Source organism: Sorex araneus, chromosome 6, assembly GCF_027595985.1.
Source record: "Sorex araneus isolate mSorAra2 chromosome 6, mSorAra2.pri, whole genome shotgun sequence".
NCBI classification, from domain to species: domain Eukaryota; kingdom Metazoa; phylum Chordata; class Mammalia; order Eulipotyphla; family Soricidae; genus Sorex; species Sorex araneus.
Window position 1 is genome coordinate 60,476,937 of NC_073307.1, and position 17,811 is coordinate 60,494,747.

A 17,811-nucleotide genomic window follows, 5' to 3' on the forward strand; every position below is an offset into this window, starting at 1 on the left:
AGAGGGGACTTCTACTCTGGTCTTATTACTAAGGAGGGTACGGAAGGGATTAAAGCAGGCCAAGTTGTAGCAATGGCCCAAAAAGCTGCTTCTTCAGCTCGTATCATCACAGGAACCAGGCTGAACAGGAGCACCAGTTTCCACCTCTTGGTCTACTTGAGGTGCGGTCTTCCGTGTCAGACGTTCAGGAATCCACACTGGTTCTGCCCTGTCCTGTGGAAAAACACAAACAGAACCCCTGGCCCAGGTTAACACGGGGTCCGGGCCGTGCCATTCACCAGAAAGAATATCCTTCCATTTAACATATCCTTGGCACACAGGGATCTTTGAAGAATGCCTGTCTGCAGAGGAGGTGCCCTTATCATCAATGATCAAAAAATTTAGAGTAAAAAGTGCAATAGAGGTTCTTTCTCGAGGGGGCCGTCCCAGGCCAACTCCCCCTTTTTGTTTTATTAGGCATGCTTTAAGGGTGGAATGGGCACGCTCAACGATGCCCTGCCCTTGTGGGTTATACGGGAGGCCATGAGATAAAGAGACTACCATCTGGGCACAAAATGCGGTGAATTTAGCAGAGGTGTATGCCGGACCGTTATCTGTTTTCAGTTGGGCTAGGATGCCCCAGGCTGCCCATGCTTCAAGGCAATGAGAGATAACATTTGTGGACCGCTCTCCAGAAAGGGGAGTGGCATGAATAATACCGGAGCACGTGTCCACAGATACATGGAGATATTTGAGCCTGCCAAATTCCGAGAAATGTGTAACATCCATTTGCCAAATGCATAAAGGCACAAGACCACGAGGGTTTATGCCCATGGAGGGGGCAGGAAGAAAAGGGACACAGTGTGAACAATGTAAAACAATTGCCCGAGCTTCGGCTCGAGGTATTTGAAATCTATGTTGAAGGGTCCGAGAAGAAACATGGAAACGGTCATGAAAATTTTTTGCTAATTGTAAAGGAGACTGAATAACAAAACAAGATGGTCTAGTGAGTGCATCAACACAAGCATTGCCTTCTGCTAAGGGACCCGGAAGGCCTGTGTGAGAGCGGATATGTGTGACAAAAAATGGTTTTTCACGGGTCCAAAGAATTTGCTGTAAAGCAGATAACAAGGAGGCTATCGAGCTGGAGGCCTTTATGGGTCCTGCTACCTCGAGTGAGCAAAGAGCATTTACAACGTATCGTGAATCAGATCAAATTGAAAGCAAAGGGGCAATGCTCAAACACTGTTAAGACAATGCGGAGTTCCACAACTTGAGGAGACATAGTTGGAAATTGCATACGAATAGGATCTTGACCCTCTATCATATAAGCCCCCCAGCCTGTACTTGAACCATCAGTATAAATGTTTGGAACATCCCGAAGGGGTACATAAGAGGTGACTTTGGGGAAAATTACCGGATGGGTTTTAAAGAAGGTCATTAGTGGATGTTTGGGATAATGATTATCAATAACATTGGGAAAAGAAAATCGAAGAATCGCCCAATCATCATGTAAGTTACACAAAGAAACTATTTGAGTGGAATAATCGCAGCTTCCTCCTCAATAGGAGGGTCAGAATCCCCATTAGCCCGTCCCTGCTGAAATTGACGTAGCGAGGGATAAAGAGACGGACGGGTCATGGATGGTTCTCGGGGCCTTCCTCTCTTTTTTGGGGCGAGTCCCTCCATCAGTGGGGTTCCCCTAGAGGCCTCGCTTTCCACGTCCGAACCCTCCTCTGGCTCAGAGGCTACAATGCCATGACGGCTGCCTCTGTTCAACAGTTCCTTCTTTGTCTCTCCTAACGCTACTTGTCCTGGTTGTACGGCCTTATCGCACTTCTGATCCTTAGAGTAAGCATAGAAAGCAAAAGCAAAAAAACAAAAGGAAAGACAGATAAAAATCCAACCCACAAAAACATACATATGCATGGATACCATAGTCCTGACTCACCACAGGAACTTCATCATCACGACTTCTCATGAACCTTAGTCCTGACTTACCACAGGAACCTCATCGTCACGACTTCTCGTGAACCTTAGTCCTGACTTACCACAGGAACCTCATCGTCACGATTTCTCGTGAACCTTAGTCCTGAATAAATCGAAGCAAGTTCTGAATCCACCGGGGGGTACTGGAAGTCGGGTTCCCCGTACGGGCCACCAGCTGTCGCGCGCCGCTTCGTCCAGCGAAGAAACACGCAACTTGGAGATCCTTTTGGCTGCGATTTATTCAGGAACTTTCTCATGCGTTAGAGAAGAAATCAGGAACGGGGACGAGGAGGAAGGAGGAAAGGGGGACGCATGAGGGAGAACCGACTAGCTAGGTGACTTCCCCCCTTATATACTTCTCCCTGCCTGTTTGCCCTCAAGTGTCTGCAGCTGATAAACCAGCCATAACTTGTGAGCGTGACAAGACATCCTGATTCCCCATCAGGTGTTGTTCACGAAGCACGGTGCAACCAACAAGAAACAGGTGTTCACGAAGCACGGTTCCATGGAGGCTCTCCACAGAAATGAATGCGTGAATTGGCCAGTGGGCCTCCAAACCTGCCTGGTGGGCATCCTCACCCTTTGAGCTCAGCTGTGTGTCCCTGGGAAACGTGGCAGGAGATGACAGATGGAGAAGGCACAGAGGGGGCACTGTTCTGGCTTCCAACCCTACTGGGTTCCAAAGGCCGTGATATTTTTCTGCAGGGAGTCACAGCTCCTGCTCTGGGTTCCAGAATCAGTTCTTGCCTCCTGTCTTCACTCCAGCAGTGCTTCACTTGGCACCATAGAGGCAACTGAAAGTTAGTGCCCGCAGCACCCTGTGCCCAGAGCCTGCCACTGATGAGTGACTCTGTGACTCTGTGGATCCCAGCACTGGGCAGTGGGCATGGGACGTGGACAGGCAACTGGGACGAGCTATTTGTCTCTCAGCCTCCATGGCTATCTCTAAAGAGAGATGATAATTGTTCTCCATTAGGTTGATTACATAAAAAACAGCCTGTACCCAGCAAAGTATCCGGGGCAAAAAACAAATGCTCAGTAAACAGTGGTTATAGGTGTCACCTGACCTGGTCAGGGCTATATTAGATGGCCTTTTGCAATCGTTAATGAGTAAGGGCACACACAATTAGCCACTGGCAGGCATGTGGCTGGCCTGCCAAGCACACAAAGGACCAAGTGGAGGCCAGGACTCGACAACACAGAGACTCGGAGCCATCAAGTGAGGCTCAAAGACAGCAGAAGGCGCTGGTCTTAAAGTGTAAGTATGTCAATTTTGACCTGGTTGCTGTGTTTCTAGCAGTGGAAATCCCCAAAACACCCGCTCCAGGGGCAAGCAAGAATTTCCAGCAGTGAGCTGGAGAGAATAGCACAGCATGGAGAGCGACCGTCTTGTACCTGGCCAACCCAGATTTGATCCCTGGCATCCTCTATGGTCCCCCATGTACTGCCAGGAGTTATTCCTGAGCTCAGTCAGGAGTAACCCCTGAGCATCACCAGGCACTTAGCCCAAACACTAAGAAGAAAGAAAGAAGTTTCCAGCAGCACTGTCTATATAACAACAACCAATTGGAAAGCCAGGCATAGAGTGATGACAGCCAGAACCACCCAACTTGCCACCTGTGAGGGGCCACCTCACCTAGGTAGGGCCCTGCTGGTCTCTGCATGCTGTGCAGCAGCCAAATGCCAGTTAGTCTGTGGCAGCCATGGCATCGTGCTGTCCAGGTTGCACGCTGCACAAGGAGCACACTCTAGAGAGTATTCCCTGCACTGATGTCATGGGCACACTGCTAGTGCAGAGGGGAGGGAAGGCTCAAAGACATAGGAGCCCCCATCAAGGACCATGTGCTGTCAGCCTGGCCCCCGGATTCCCACACAAGTCCTGACCACCAGAAGGGAACTTCCCAGACAGCAAGGGAGTGGAGCTCAGATGTGGTAATGTGGGGTGAGGGGTCCCAGGGCCACGACGGGGGTGGATGGCTGGATGGTGGCCTGTGGAACTAAGGAGGCCCAGTCTTGCTGGTCTGGGGGCAGATTCAGAGCAGGTCCCCAGGAAGTCAGCCTGCGTGCACGCCAGCCCCAAACACTCAGCCCCCACTATCACCACCAGGAGCGTGGGTGGGGAAGAGACGCCACCGGACGCTGATCTTGTGCTTTTCCTTCCTTAGACTTTGAAGTTTTTATGGGGTGAATAGGGCCACAGATCACGCTATGATCTTCAAAATAGGCTGGAATCAGGAGTGACCACAACCAAGACAGCCTAGCGTGCTCAGGTGGACAACCCCCCCGCCCCCAGGCTGTGGCTGCAGCTGTCCAGGGCCTCCCCGCCCCTTTGTAAATGATCTCCTGGTCACATCCGAGTTGGAGGTGCCACCTGCCAAGCCGCTGGGTGTACAGCTGGGGGGGTCGCTTCAGTCTGCTGGCACCCACATAGCTGGCCAAGCTCCTGCAGAGAGAGAAATATGGAGGACCCTTCACCAGGAAGCCACTGGGAACGGAGCCACGGTCTCCCAGGCAGTAGATGGGGGCTGGGGTGGAGGCTGCTCTAGAACCGAGGCCAATGCCCACACCTGGCGCCCAGGCTGGGGGGACTCCCAGGCGGGGCTCACGGGGCGGCTGGGCCAGGAGAGGAGCTTCTGCATCAGCTCCTCCTAGTCGCTGGGTGGGGTGGGGACAGCACCCTCGGGTGGCTCACTTCACGTTTCCGAGCTCACTGGCTCTGAAGTCAGTTCACACACTTCCGGAGAAGCAGTAGAAGAAACAAGTCTGCAGGCCGGGGAGACAGAGGTGGAGATCCCCGGGAGGGGCGGGGCCAGGATGTGGGTGGGGCCATGGGAGTGCAGAGTCGTCAAGCCCTGGGTGTGGCGCTGAACCCACCGGCCAGGGACCAGCGACTTCCCAGACCCCAGCTGTTCCCTGGGTCTGGAAGTCCTCTGTCCAAAGGGCAGCAGAGGGCGTCCCCAGGAGAGGCCGTGGGCTGACGCCGCCCCACCCCCGTCCGGGTCCCTGCTGACTCCTCCCCTGTGAGCCGGGCCCTGAACTCAGCTGAGCAGAAACCCAGTGGCTGTGAGCTGCCGTCCCGGCTCCGCCCGCTGACTCTGCAGCCAGGCGGTGCTGAGTCAGCAGCAGTGGCCAGCGTCGCGGGGAGCCGTGGCTGGCCGCGAGCCGCATCAGAGGCAGGTGCTAACCCCGGAATCTTCCTGATGGCTGATCCACGGTGCTTTCCTGGAATGTGCGCCGACTGGTTGGCGTGCCTGACCCACCGGGTTTCCTGGGACAACAACAAAATTGAACTGCCCTGGGCAGACCGGATTGTCCACACGGGTGGACAAAGTCTGAGGACCGAGGGCCTTGAACAGGGAAGGGGAAGTAGGTACAAAAGTGTCATGTCTGATCCTGAGGCGGGGCCACAGGCTTACATCCCGGGAGGTGGCCCCTCTGACCCACATTTCTCATCCAACCTCACAGATTTCTCCCTTGTGTCAGTATGTCCCAGAAACTGCAGCTGCAAAGTTCCATCCTTAGTTCTGAGTGCCTGCTTCCGGATCCAGGGCCCTCCTCCTCCTCCTCCTCCTCCTCCTCCTCCTCACACTCGGGCTGTGTGTGTCTGTCACCAAACAGTCTCACAGATCTCCAGCCTGGCCACGCAGTATCTCACACCCAGGTGCACTGGATAGCCAACGGTGGGCCCCATCATTCAGAAAGATGCTAAGTCAAACCGAGAAGACCAGAATAGCCCCTGGAGGAAGCCGGGTTCCGGCAAGCACAGGAAGCATGGGACAACGTTCCGTTCACCAGCCACAGTTGCTCCATTTCCTGTCAAGGGTTCTGTGCGTTTATAAGCCCCTGGTCGTCAGACTGCTTGCCTGGCTTTCCTGCTGGTCTGTTCTCTATGCATGCACTCGAACCCACACATGCAGGCTGTGCTGTGGGGCCCTGGCAGACACGGGGGAAGGAAGAGACTCCTGGGAAAAGGAGCTTCCCAGTAGGTGTATGGTGGAGGTGCGGGGGTCAGCTAGCCATGAGCGCACAGACATATATGCACATTTGCGCAGGATACATGTGTTTACCCACACATGCACATGTATCCTGCCTCTGCACCGCAATGAAAAGGGGGTATGGTGTTGCTGCTGCGCTGGTACTCACTTGTCTTTCAGTCCCCCATGCTGACCATGCTGGCAGGACCCACCCAACAACACCTCACCCCATGCTTCCCCTGTGTGGAAGAGGATGGTGCGCCAATGTGCTGGGGGCTTCAGAGGACAGGCTGTGTGCAAGGAACAATTTGCTCTCATACCTGCTCCCCCACGCCCACCCTCACCCGTCTGCTCCCTTGTGCTCCTCTGCCAACGCTGAGGGGGCTGCGGCTGCCAGGACTACTGAGCCCTCTGGGCCCTGGGATCCCTCCACAGAGCCTGTGCCTCTTTGTCCTCTGCTCAAAGAGCTCAGTGCCAGCCCTCTTCCTGTGCCATCCCTTGGACCTCAGTTCAAAGGTCACCACCCCGGCCTGGCCTTGCCCATGGCCAGTTGACAACCTAAAATGGGATGCCTTTGTCACATCAGTCATTTTCTTTCATAGCACCGACATTTATTATGGGAATATTTCACTACTATTGGGCACCCAATCATTTCTGCCAGACATACGCCTATTACCATGTTTATACTGCCTAGCACATGCCCATGTGATTCAAAAACACAAATTTGGTAATTATTTTGTTTTGTTTTTAGGTCACATCCAACTATGTTCAGGGGTTATTCCTGCTCTGCAACCAGGAATTACTACTGGCAATGCTTGGAGTGGGAGGGGGGGCGCATATGGGATGCCGTAGGGATCGAACCTGGGTCAGCTGCATGCAAGCAGCCTACCCACTGTGCTACTGCTCCAGCCCCCATAAACACAAATTGAACAGGTGGTTGGATGGATAAATGGGTGACTGGCTGGCTGGCTGTGGGGGGCATGGTGGAAAGATAGTGGTGGGTGGGTAGATGGATGGATGTGGGGGACATGGTGGTAGGACAGTGTGTGGGTGGGTGGCAGTATAGGTAGAAGGGCATTCACTGATAGGAAGGTCTGAAGGTGGCTCTGGGCTGCATCCTGGTGATGAGAGGGGCTGGGGTCCACAGAGCAGAGGGAGGTCCCAGAAAGCAGAGGAAGTAAGTGCCAGTCCTGCTTCTGGCCCACACAGCCTTGCATGGGGCCTGCTGTTGACAGCGGTGAGTCACCCACTAACTGGGCTTGCTTGGCTGGTTTGTGTCCTCTGGGGCAGTCTCCATCCCTGAACCCCAGTGTCACAGGCACTTCTACCAACAGTGGCAGATATCCACTAGCCTCACAGCAGCCTCAGAGCCACCCTTAGAGCACAGGGCTTCAATGCTGGACACATAAAGACACTGTCCCATGAGGCACCTTTCCGAGTAGGGAGAAGGATTTGTGAAGAAGTTCACACCCAGACTGGATAATAGTGTGGTTGGATGTTCTTGGCTGGCCCTGCTGAGGGCCCGAGACTCCTCCTGCCCTTGCCCCTAGATCCTCAGGATGTCACTGCCATGCCAGGCCCTAGCACAGTCTGCTGAGAATAAGACTATCTCTGTAGCCTGCTGCTGATGGAAGAGCATAGCGGGCTGGAGCAACCCCTCCACTTTTTTTTTTTTTTGCTCTTTGAGTCACAACTGGCAGTGCTCAGGGGTTATTCCTGGCTCTACACTCAGGAATTACTACATTACTCCTGGAAGTGCTCAGGGGACCATCCATATGGGACGCTGGGGATCAAACCCAGGTTGGCCACATGCAAGGCAAATGCCCTACCTGCTGTACTATCACTCTGGCCCCCAGAGTCACTTTTTTTTTCTTTTTGGGTCACACCCATCGATGCACAGGGGTTATTCCTGGCTCATACACTCAGGAATTACTCCTGGCAGTGCTTGGGTGACCATATGGGATGCTGGGAAACGAACCCGGGTCGGCCTCGTGCAAGGCAAATGCCCTACCCGCTGTGCTATCGCTCCAGCCCCCCCAGAGTCACTTTCTATCCCCCACCAGACACTGTTGTAGGGCATGAGAAGCCAACCCCTCCAGGGCCCACCCTTTCCCAAACCCCCTCCAAGGCCCACCCTTCCCCCACTCCCCTCCAGAGCGCACCCCCCTCCCATCCCCCTCCAGGGCCCACTCTCCCCCCACCCAGCCCCCTCCTCCTCTTCCTGGAGGCTCTGAGCTCCACTGGGGAGAGGGTTTCTCACACATACACCCCAGATGCCAGAGGGCATGTGATTTCCCCCACCCCTCAAGTAAGGCAGGTTCATTGAATCAGAAAGTTATGCACAGTGGTCACTAACCAACAATGGGTGACACAGACACAGAGGTCCCCAACCCTCCTCCAGGTACTCATGCACCATCATGAGCCTGACTTAAAAATGGGAAGGAAGGGGCTGGAGCGATAGCACAGCGGGTAGGGCGTTTGCCTTGCACGCAGCCAACCCGAGTTCGAATCCCAGCATCCCATATGGTCCCCTGAGCACCGCCAGGGGTAATTCCTGAGTGCAGAGCCAGGAGTAACCCCTGTGCATCGCCAGGTGTGACCCAAAAAGCAAAAAAAAAAAGGGAAGAAGGTACTTGGCAGGCCTGGAATAGCTATCAGAGGGTCAGCTAGGAACATCATTCGAAGGAGATAGCAATCCCCGAAAAAACACATACCCAGAACACATGAACCCCCAATTTATAAAAAAAAGGGGGGGGGCCGGAGCGATAGCACAGCGGGTAGGGCGTTTGCCTTGCACGAGGCCGACCCGGGTTCGATCCCTGGCATCCCATATGGTCCCCCAAGCACCGCCAGGAGTAATTCCTGAGTGCAAAGCCAGGAGTAACCCCTGAGCATCGCTGGGTGTGACCCAAAAAGCAAAAAACAAACAAACAAAAAAAAAAACCCAATTTATAAAAAAAACCAAAAAAAAAAACAGATGCACATATCCCAGAATGCAAGTATCTGCCAGTGGTGCTAGGGACACAGAGGGGTCTAGGGTTCTTGCTTTTCATTGCTGATCTCTCTTCACCACTGATAAATCTCAGTTGCATCTTACCATACACACCTAGTAACAAGATGAACAAAGACGCCTATGATTGAGATTGATATCTATCACCCTGTCCTGTAACAGAATCCATAGGAGGGAGATTTCTATTTACTTAGAAAAAGTTTTGTCAAAATCTCACTTCTTTCCTATTTGGAGTATTTTTGGTGGGGAGGGGGATTCCAAAGCAGTTCTCAAGGGGACCCAGGCCCACCACTCATGATACCTGGCCAACCATTTAGGCAGCTCAGTGCTAGGGTACCAAGATATGGACTTATGGGGGGCCCCAAGGATAGCACAGCGGGTAGGGCATTTGCCTTGCATGTGGCTGACCCAAGTTCCATCCCCGGCATCCCATATGGTTCCCCAAACACCACAGGAGTAATTCCTGAGTGAAGAACCAGAATTAACCACTGAGCATCACCACCGTGTGTGACCCAAAAAGGAAAAAAAAAACCCCAAAAAACAAGATATGGGGTTGCTTTGGCCCTACGTTGGGCTGGGGGCCATAAGATGGTCTGGCTTCAAACTCAGGTCCTGGCACGTGCTTTGCATGTATGTGTCCCTGATCCCTGAGCTCTCTCTCCCCAACACTATTTTTATGCCAACCCAGCGGTGTTCAGCGGTTACTTGGAAAGGGTGCGGGGACCATATGAGATGCCAGAAAACTGAACCTGGATCACCTGCTGTACTATCTCTTTAGCAAAAAAAAAAAAAAATTTAAGTTGTTTTGTTTTGGTTTTTTGGGCCACACCCAGGGGTGCTCAGGGGTTATTTCTGGCTCTACACTCAGGAATTACTCCTGGCAAACAGAGGCGGACCTATGGGAGGACTAGATCAAATCTCGTCTGCAAAGCAGATGCCCTACCCGCTGGACTATCTCTCTAGCAGTATTTTAAAAATGCTATGAGGACGCGCATATGCTGCCTGAGCCCATGTGTTGCTTGCTATTATGTGACCGAGCACATGTGTCGCCCGCATCTCCCCTCTTGAGATGTGTACTTTCATGCATTCATGTCTAGTCTAGGATGTATGTAAGGGTTCTCTCCACCCTTGGAGTGTTAGGGCGAGGATCGAGATCTCCCTATAACGACAAACAGACTCCAGAGACTGCAAACAGCAAGCAGGGTTTATTGTAAGACTGGCTATCCAGGGTCCAGCCGCCTACACGGACACGCAGGTCCAGCAGGTTGGGCAAAAGACCCCGAGCTTCTCCAAAGGAGATCTTATATAGGCCTTCCCCGGCCGTTACAGCAGAGCCCGCGCATTTCATAGCCAATAGATTTGTAATATTGCAAATTTTCTTAACCAATCCATTTAAAAGGACATCACTCCTTAGCCTATGGTTTTAGAGATCAGTATTCGAGCCAATATTCAGGAATGTCCCGGTTCTGGGGGCAGTTCTGGGTCTTGTGATATGGGTCATGTGATATGGGTCTGGTTATCTGGTCTGACCACCACCCTTCTTGCGAACCGGGGTGCCTGTATCTGAATTCCTTGCTCAGGGGCAGAAAATCAAGTTATTCTAGAATGAGGGCTCCTGTAAAAAGAGTCTTAAGAAAGCTAAATAGATTCCTGTGGTCTGTCCTGGGCCAGATCCTCACAGGAGAAGCCCGCATTCTCTCTTGAGCGCGTTACTCTTACTATTCTCTCTTCCACTTATCCCTTCCTCCTTCCCTCAAAAAGCCTCTACATAAAATCTGTTTACTTCAAAAAATAAATAAATTAATTAATATTAAAAAATAAAATAAAAATGCTATGCGAATTAAAAATATGTTATGGGGCCGGAGAGATAGCACAGCGGGTAGGGCGTTTGCCTTGCATGCGGCCGACCCGGGTTCGATCCCCGGCATCCCATATGGTCCCCCAAGCACCGCCAGGAGTAATTCCTGAGTGCAAAGCCAGGAGTAACCCCTGAGCATTGCTGGGTGTGGCCCAAAAAGCAAAAAAAAAAAAAATGTATGTAGAAGAATTTAGTAATGTCCCGCTGTCTCTGGTTCAGGGCCCTTGCCTGTTCCCTAACCCCCGGCAGCATTTTCATTCTGGCTTTGCAGAAGCGCTAGCCCAGCTCCACGTGTCAGGCGCAGGCCCACTTGGACATTATCGCCCGCGGCTTGGGTACTCTGTGCCTCTTCTCTCTCCCACTCGCTTTTCTGTGGCCGGGGGAATTTGGAGCGCGGCCAGAGTCTGGGGGTGCTGGCGCCCGCCTTCGCCCGTTAAGTTACTGACCTAGACCCACCCATTCTCGCAAATTCACTCGCAACATCGTCATTCTGCCCGGCGTCAGGGTCACCGCCGCGGTGACCCTCACTGTGGCAGCACACCTGGGCCCCAAGAAACCCGCCCAGGAAGGGGGCGTAGTCCCAGGCTGTACGGGGAGACCACGCCCTACGCCCCGCCCCTCTGTCTAGAGGCCCGCCCCCCAGAAGTACGCTCTATGGAACCCGGGAACCACGCCCCCAAGCCTCCTTCCGGCAATAAACCACGCCCTTGTCCTAGAAACCACGCCCCTATCTGGACGCCCGGTCCCAACGGCTTTCTCCGTCCGCGGACGGCGCGTGGCGGCGTGCGGAGATGGCGGCGGCGGTGCGTGGGGCCAAGCAGCGCCTGCGGGCCGAGCTGAAGCAGCGTCTGCGGGCCGTGAGCGCCGAGGAGCGCCGACGCCAGTCTCACCTCCTGACGCAGAAGGTGCGACCGCGTGAGCGGGGGGCTGCCACCAGTGCGCGGGCGCAGCCCCGAGGCGGGTGGACGCGCACGTCCCGTCGGTGGGGGCGCGCACGCTGCAGGCGTGCTCCCTGGATTGCGAGAGCTCTCCAGAGAGGGTGCCACACTGTGCACTGGCTCCCAGCTCGCAGGCATAGCGTGAAGGAGAGAAAGGCAGAAATTGGCATAGTGAAGGAAACCCATGACAGCTGCTGCATTCTCCTGGGTCTAGGGTCAAATCCCCGCAGCTGGGAAATGCACGACACCCTCACAACACCCTCACAGAATCAGCACTTGGGAGTGTATCAGGAACGTGGTTCTGTGCATATCTTCACTCTGAGACAGAGGAGCTGCACCCGACTTCCCCCATTTACATCTTGTCTTCCTCCACGTACTCCGGACTCCTGGGAAGCGGGTGCAGTGGCCCCATTTTTCTCTGAGCTCTGTCCACAGAGACCCCGAGGGAAGGGGGCCACCGTGCCATGTGCCTCCAGACTACACCATGATGTGTCCAGTCCTGAAGCAAAGCCTGGGTGGGCACCGAGTTACATCTTGAAAGAGGGTGAATGAGATGGGGTGTTCATCAGGGGACACGAATGCAGCCCCATATGACCGGGAGGTGCAGTCACACTGCAAGAGGAGGGGTGTCCTGCAGGGACATTGGGCAGAGCTGAGGGCATGCAGGCCCAGGAACTGACAGCCCTAGTATGGAGATGGAGCATTGGTTCCAGGATCTCCCCTCCCTCTCACAGGTGCTCTCACACCCCCAGTACCAGAAGGCCAGGAGGGTCTCCATCTTCCTGAGCATGCCAGATGAGGTGGACACGGGGGCCATTGTCCACGACATCTTCCAGCAGGGCAAAGCCTGCTTTATCCCGCGTTACCAGCCTGGGAGCAGCCACATGGACATGGTGCGGCTGACCTCTCCGGACGAGCTGGCCGCCCTGCCCAGAACCTCCTGGAACATTCAGCAGCCCAGCGATGACGAGGTGCTCGAGGAGGCCTTGTCCACAGGTGAGTGCCTTGCTGCTCCCTCCCCTGCGCGTGTTCCTTGGCCCCTGGCATGACATTGCATCAGCCTGACCCTGTGTTTCACCCACTGTGCCAGCAGCTACAGGGAAACGGTTCCAGCGTCTGAAAAGACACTGAAGTTACTTTAGTGTTGCTTTGGGGTTTGGGGTTTGATTTTTGCATTTTCTTTTTTTTTTTTCTTTTTGGGTCACACCCGGCGATGCACAGGGGTTACTCCTGGCTCGGCATTCAGGAGTTACTCCTGGCGGTGCTCAGGGGACCATATGGGATGCTGGGGATCGAACCCGGGTTGGCCGCGTGCAAGGCAAGTGCCCTACCCGCTGTGCTATCGCTCCAGCCCCTGATTTTTGCATTTTCTTCTTAAGTCTCAAAGTCAAATAAAACTACAAACATATATTACATTAGTTTCTGTAGCACTGGGGTGTCCTGTGCAGTCCCCGTGTCGGACAGCAGGGGGCGCGGCTGCGCCAGCCACTGATCACTGAGTCAGTCTCAGTGCCTTGTGTGCCCCTTGGAGTCCAGGCAAGTTCTGTTTCCAAGACCCTATCTCTGGAACTCTGAGAGAGGCAGTGGGAAGGGGTGGGGGTGCAGGGAGGGTCCCCATGCATATGGCACAGAATGTGATTCAGGCCATTGCCTGTGAAATCAGCTCTCTGGCCAAGGTGGGCGTCCAAGGGGGTCCTGGGATAGGGTGTGTGTCCCTGCTTGCTGGGGCTTGTGCCTGACCCCTGACCGCTGACTCTTCCCCCTGCTTCTCCTTGTCTCCCCCAGCTGGGAAGGTTCGAGTGCCCAGCGGCAGGCGTGGGTAGGCGAAGGGCTTGCGGCCTGGCCCTGCCTTTATGTTTCCCTGTTGGGCATCTCTGGGAGTCCGGGAATGAGGCATCATGGGCCGGACGCTGACTCTTGCCCTCTCTCCCCGCAGGAGGCCTGGACCTCATCTTCATGCCGGGGCTCGGCTTTGACACAGAGGGCCACAGGCTGGGGCGGGGCAAGGGCTACTACGACGCCTTCCTGCAGCGCTGCCTGGGCCAGCAGCCGGCAGCACCCTACACCCTGGCCCTGGCCTTCCGAGAGCAGGTGTGTCCTTACGTCCCAGTGGATGAGGGTGACATGCAGGTGGACGAAGTGCTGTTTGATGAGGATCCCACATCTCCCACCTGCTGACAGGCCTGATCGTGCCACCCCCAACAGACCCTCCAGTGTCACTTCGTCATGATACAGCCGTGTTGCCCTCCGCATGTGGGCTGAGGGACCAGGCATCTATGCTGTGTCGCTGGGGCCCTGCATCCCATGGAGACATGGCCAGAACAGCATCACCCCCTGGCATCTGAGGGGGCCTGGCGCTGAGCACTGCCTGCAGCCAGTGCTGTGCCCTTCCCCTAGGAATGACCTGGGAATAGCCTCGGGACTCAGGTCAAACCTGGGCCTGGACACCCTCACCTCCTGCCTCAACACCCTCCTGCCCAGACACCCTCACCTCCTGGACACCTTTGTCTCCTTCTGGACCTCCTACCCTCCAACCCAGTGCTCTCACCTCTTACCTGGACACCCTCACCTGCCCAAAGCCCTATTCATGGTTGCTGCCCCATGGCATTCACTCCTGGGCAGTCTGCAGCAGAAAGGGTGGGTATGTGGCTTGCAGGTTCAAACGCCATCGAGTGCAGAGCGGTGGTTCAGGGTCCAGTCCTATCCCCTGGCTGGACCCCCACCCCATCACCCTCGTCATGGAGTGAGAGGGCACTTGGCTGGGCCATGCAGAGGGCAGTGGCCTCCCGACATTTGCAGGGGTTGGCATCGCACAGCCCCAGGGGAGCCTGGGCTTCTGTACTAAGTGATGTCCAATTTCTTCTTTAGACATTTTCATCAGCCATGAAAAATGGTTGGTCTTTTGCTGACATTTCAGCCTCGGGAAGTCATGTGCTCTGAGAGGCACAAGCTTTGCAAGGTATTTGGAGCAGAAGAGGGGGAGGTACCCCAAGTCTGCTGTGGGGCTGGTGACTGGCTTAAGGAGGTGCTGGCCTCTCTCGCCGCCCCTGCTGAGGGGTCTCTTCCCTCCCCTCACAGGTGGAACGCACTGTCCCCTGGGACCCCAAACAATCCTGCTCTTCCACCCAGCTTCCCTCCTCTTTGGGCATCTGCAAAGAGAGGCCTATGCTGTCCTCTCCGGGGTGTAGGGGGCAGCTCAGTGCCAGCTCACCGCTGACTGCCTGATGTATTTCCCAATGGCCTCTGGGGGCCCAGCCAAGCCCCCGAGGCTCTTGTTTGAATCTGTGTATTACAAGGGTTCCTCTCAGGGTGCCACCGTGTCCCCCTCCCTTTAAGCCATCTAGACCCTCCTCCCAAGCCCAGCTAGTACCTGGGGATAGTGAACCCTGCTTGGTGACTTGTGTGGCCACTGGGCCTACAGCGCCCTGTTTGGGGCAGGTGTCCCGGCACAGAGTTCCCTGTAATCCTTGCTGCGCTTCCCAGCTCCCACCTGTCCTGGCCATAGCCTGGGAACCCCAGGAGCCAAAATGCCTCTTGTTCTGTCCATCTGTAGCCTCAGGGGAGGGAGGGTGCTGTGCCCACGGCCCAGGTGCTGCCCGCTTGCGTCCTCCTGGTCCCTGACTGCACCTGCTTCCCGACCTCCACACTATGTGACAGCGTCTCCAGGGCACCTCGGCTGCTTGGCCTCTCCAGATCATCGTTTTTTATGTGGCATCCCCAAAAATGATGATTTGTTGTGACAAATTAAGTTTCCCTTGTTTGTTTTCAGGGCCTTATTAAATCAGGGAGGATCTATCTAGAGTAAGTGTCTCCACGACCAGAGCCATTGTGGTTTTATCAGCAGAGAAATGGTGAGGTGCGCCCTCCAGGGGAGCACAGCATCCCGACTCACTCCATGAGCAATGTCAGATGCAGCTGACTGATGGTCCTGGCCACAGTTCTAGGAGGCATGACCCTGAGGGCAGAGGAGGAGAGAACAGGGCCGACCACACTGACCTAACAGGGCGATGATCTCCCATCAGGGTGGGCACAGGGTGAGGGGTGACTTCTTGGTCCAGGCCGCATCTTGGTCAGAGGCTGCGTTACTTTTAGCATCGGCATTAGTGGCACCTCTGTCACCTGCCCTGTTTCCACACTCTGCCTTCACAGCTGCTCTGCATGAACACCAAGGGCCAGGGGGAGTGGCCAGCAGGTAGGGAAGTGTAGCCAGGCAGGGACAGTAAGGTGGAGGAGGGGGTGCAACAGATCAATCATGAGCTGGGACTGGTGCAGGCATGAGTCATTAGTGGGGTGCTGTGTCCTAGGGGAGTACTGCCCCTCTCCAGCTACCCCTGGGCCAAGGCCGAAAGAACCACTTGAGGCTGGTGTACTACCCCTGAGAAAAGGCAGGGTCACCCTTAGGTGCTAATGATGCAAAGAGCAATGAATGCGCTGGCTGGTGGGAGGCGGCAGTGCTGTGCCCGTGCTGCATGGACAAGGACAAGGCAGGTGGCGTCACAGTTGGCTACAGACCAGGCAAGACCATGGCGTCTGCCTATGAGACTCAGCAAGGGCACACAGGTGTGAGTGAGTGTGGAGCATGCTGTCTGTCCCCCAGGAAAAAAATAGCCCACGAGAAAAATGTATGGGTCAGCTGTGTGACTGATCAAGGAAGACACACTTTCCTGTCATTCAAGACGGAACTGAAAGAACAGAGGTCTCTTCTGCACTGGGCACAACCCAGAGCTTGGACGTGTGAAGTGTGGGCATAGGGAGCCCCCAAAATGGCACAACAGGAAGTTCAGTGCACCTGTTCCCACACCTGTGCTGCCTGGCAGAGAGGCTGGACGTAGCCACACTCAGAGTGAAGATTTCAAAGCCACAGAAGTGACAGCCATGTGGAGGGAATCGCAGGGTAAAGGAAGACACTGCGTAAAAAAATGGTGCAAGGGGCTGGAGCGATAGCACAGCGGGTAGGGCGTTTGCCTTGCACATGGCTGACACGGGTTCAATTCCCAGCATCCCATATGGTCCCCTGAGCACCGCCAGGAGTAATTCCTGAGTGCAGAGCCAGGAGTAACCCCTGTGCATCACTGGGTGTGACCCTAAAAAAAAAGGAAAAAAAAGAAATGGTGCAGTTAAGGTCATGTAGTGGGTATGCGCCTGGCCTGGGCCTGTGAGGGGTCACTGAGAGGAAAGCCAGCGCAACAGCCCCCCACTATGTCTCGAGTCTTTTCTCTGAAAGCAAGACAATTCTCATGTCATCTGTGTGGCAAAGGGCTTCCGTGTCATCCTGGATCTCGGGGACACAGGCAGCCTTCCCTCCCCTAACCCCACCGTGTCTGAATGCATTTTCCTTCCTGTCTGCTAATAAGTCAGCGCCTGCTCTTCTGGATTCTATTTTTACTCACTGGCACCTCTGTGGAAGCCGTTGATGTCTGTGATGTGGCGGCTTGGAAATTAGATTCAGGTGAGGCAGAGGGAAGTGTGTGAGTTGGTGGGGGGGGACATTGTGTCCCCACCCCATCCCCAGTCCCTTTGCTCTTTGTGCATCCTGAGACCTCCACTTTTCTCCTCCCAAGGCCACCAATGAGAAAACCCCAGTCTTCCCCAGAACATGTATCTGGCACTGTGTGCTTCCTACTTTCTCCTGGCCTCTGACACCCGGGCCCTCAGAGAGTAGTTGTATTTGATGGAAGAGCTTTGCCAGGTGCCTGCAGCTCCTGGCCTGGCCTGGAGGAACCTCATCCGCTACAAGAAGGATGTCTAGTTCCCACTGAGGCTGCTCTGGATGCGGCCTCGGGAGCATCCCCAGCATGGATTCCAAATTCCTATCCCCTGCATTCCCCATTGGACAACCCTGACGCATGTCTCCCTGTGTCCCCTGGGGAGGGACAGCCCTGCCCTGGAGGGGCTCAGACCCTGAGCAGGTGAGTTGTGTGCAACCCTCTGCTACCCCCTTTCTGGTCCTGAGTTTCCTGGTCAGATAAGGTCAGATGTGGCAGATGAGAAAGGAACTGGGACTCCTGGGGTGCTCAGTTGGCCCACTCCGAGGCCTCCCTACCCTGGGCCCCCCTGATTTCT

The 17,811-nt window shown here is 54.9% G+C and overlaps 1 protein-coding gene across 1 annotated transcript; it reads left to right on the plus strand.

The window, feature by feature from the left end:
- Nucleotides 1-11,029: 11,029 nt before the first annotated feature.
- MTHFS (methenyltetrahydrofolate synthetase) lies at nt 11,030-15,508 on the plus strand. Its single transcript, XM_004617548.2, has 3 exons — nt 11,030-11,715; nt 12,483-12,744; nt 13,685-15,508. The coding sequence occupies exons 1-3, from the start codon at nt 11,602-11,604 to the stop codon at nt 13,924-13,926; spliced, it is 618 nt and encodes a 205-aa protein (XP_004617605.2). The 5' UTR covers nt 11,030-11,601; the 3' UTR covers nt 13,927-15,508.
- The last annotated feature ends 2,303 nt before the right edge of the window (nt 15,509-17,811 follow it).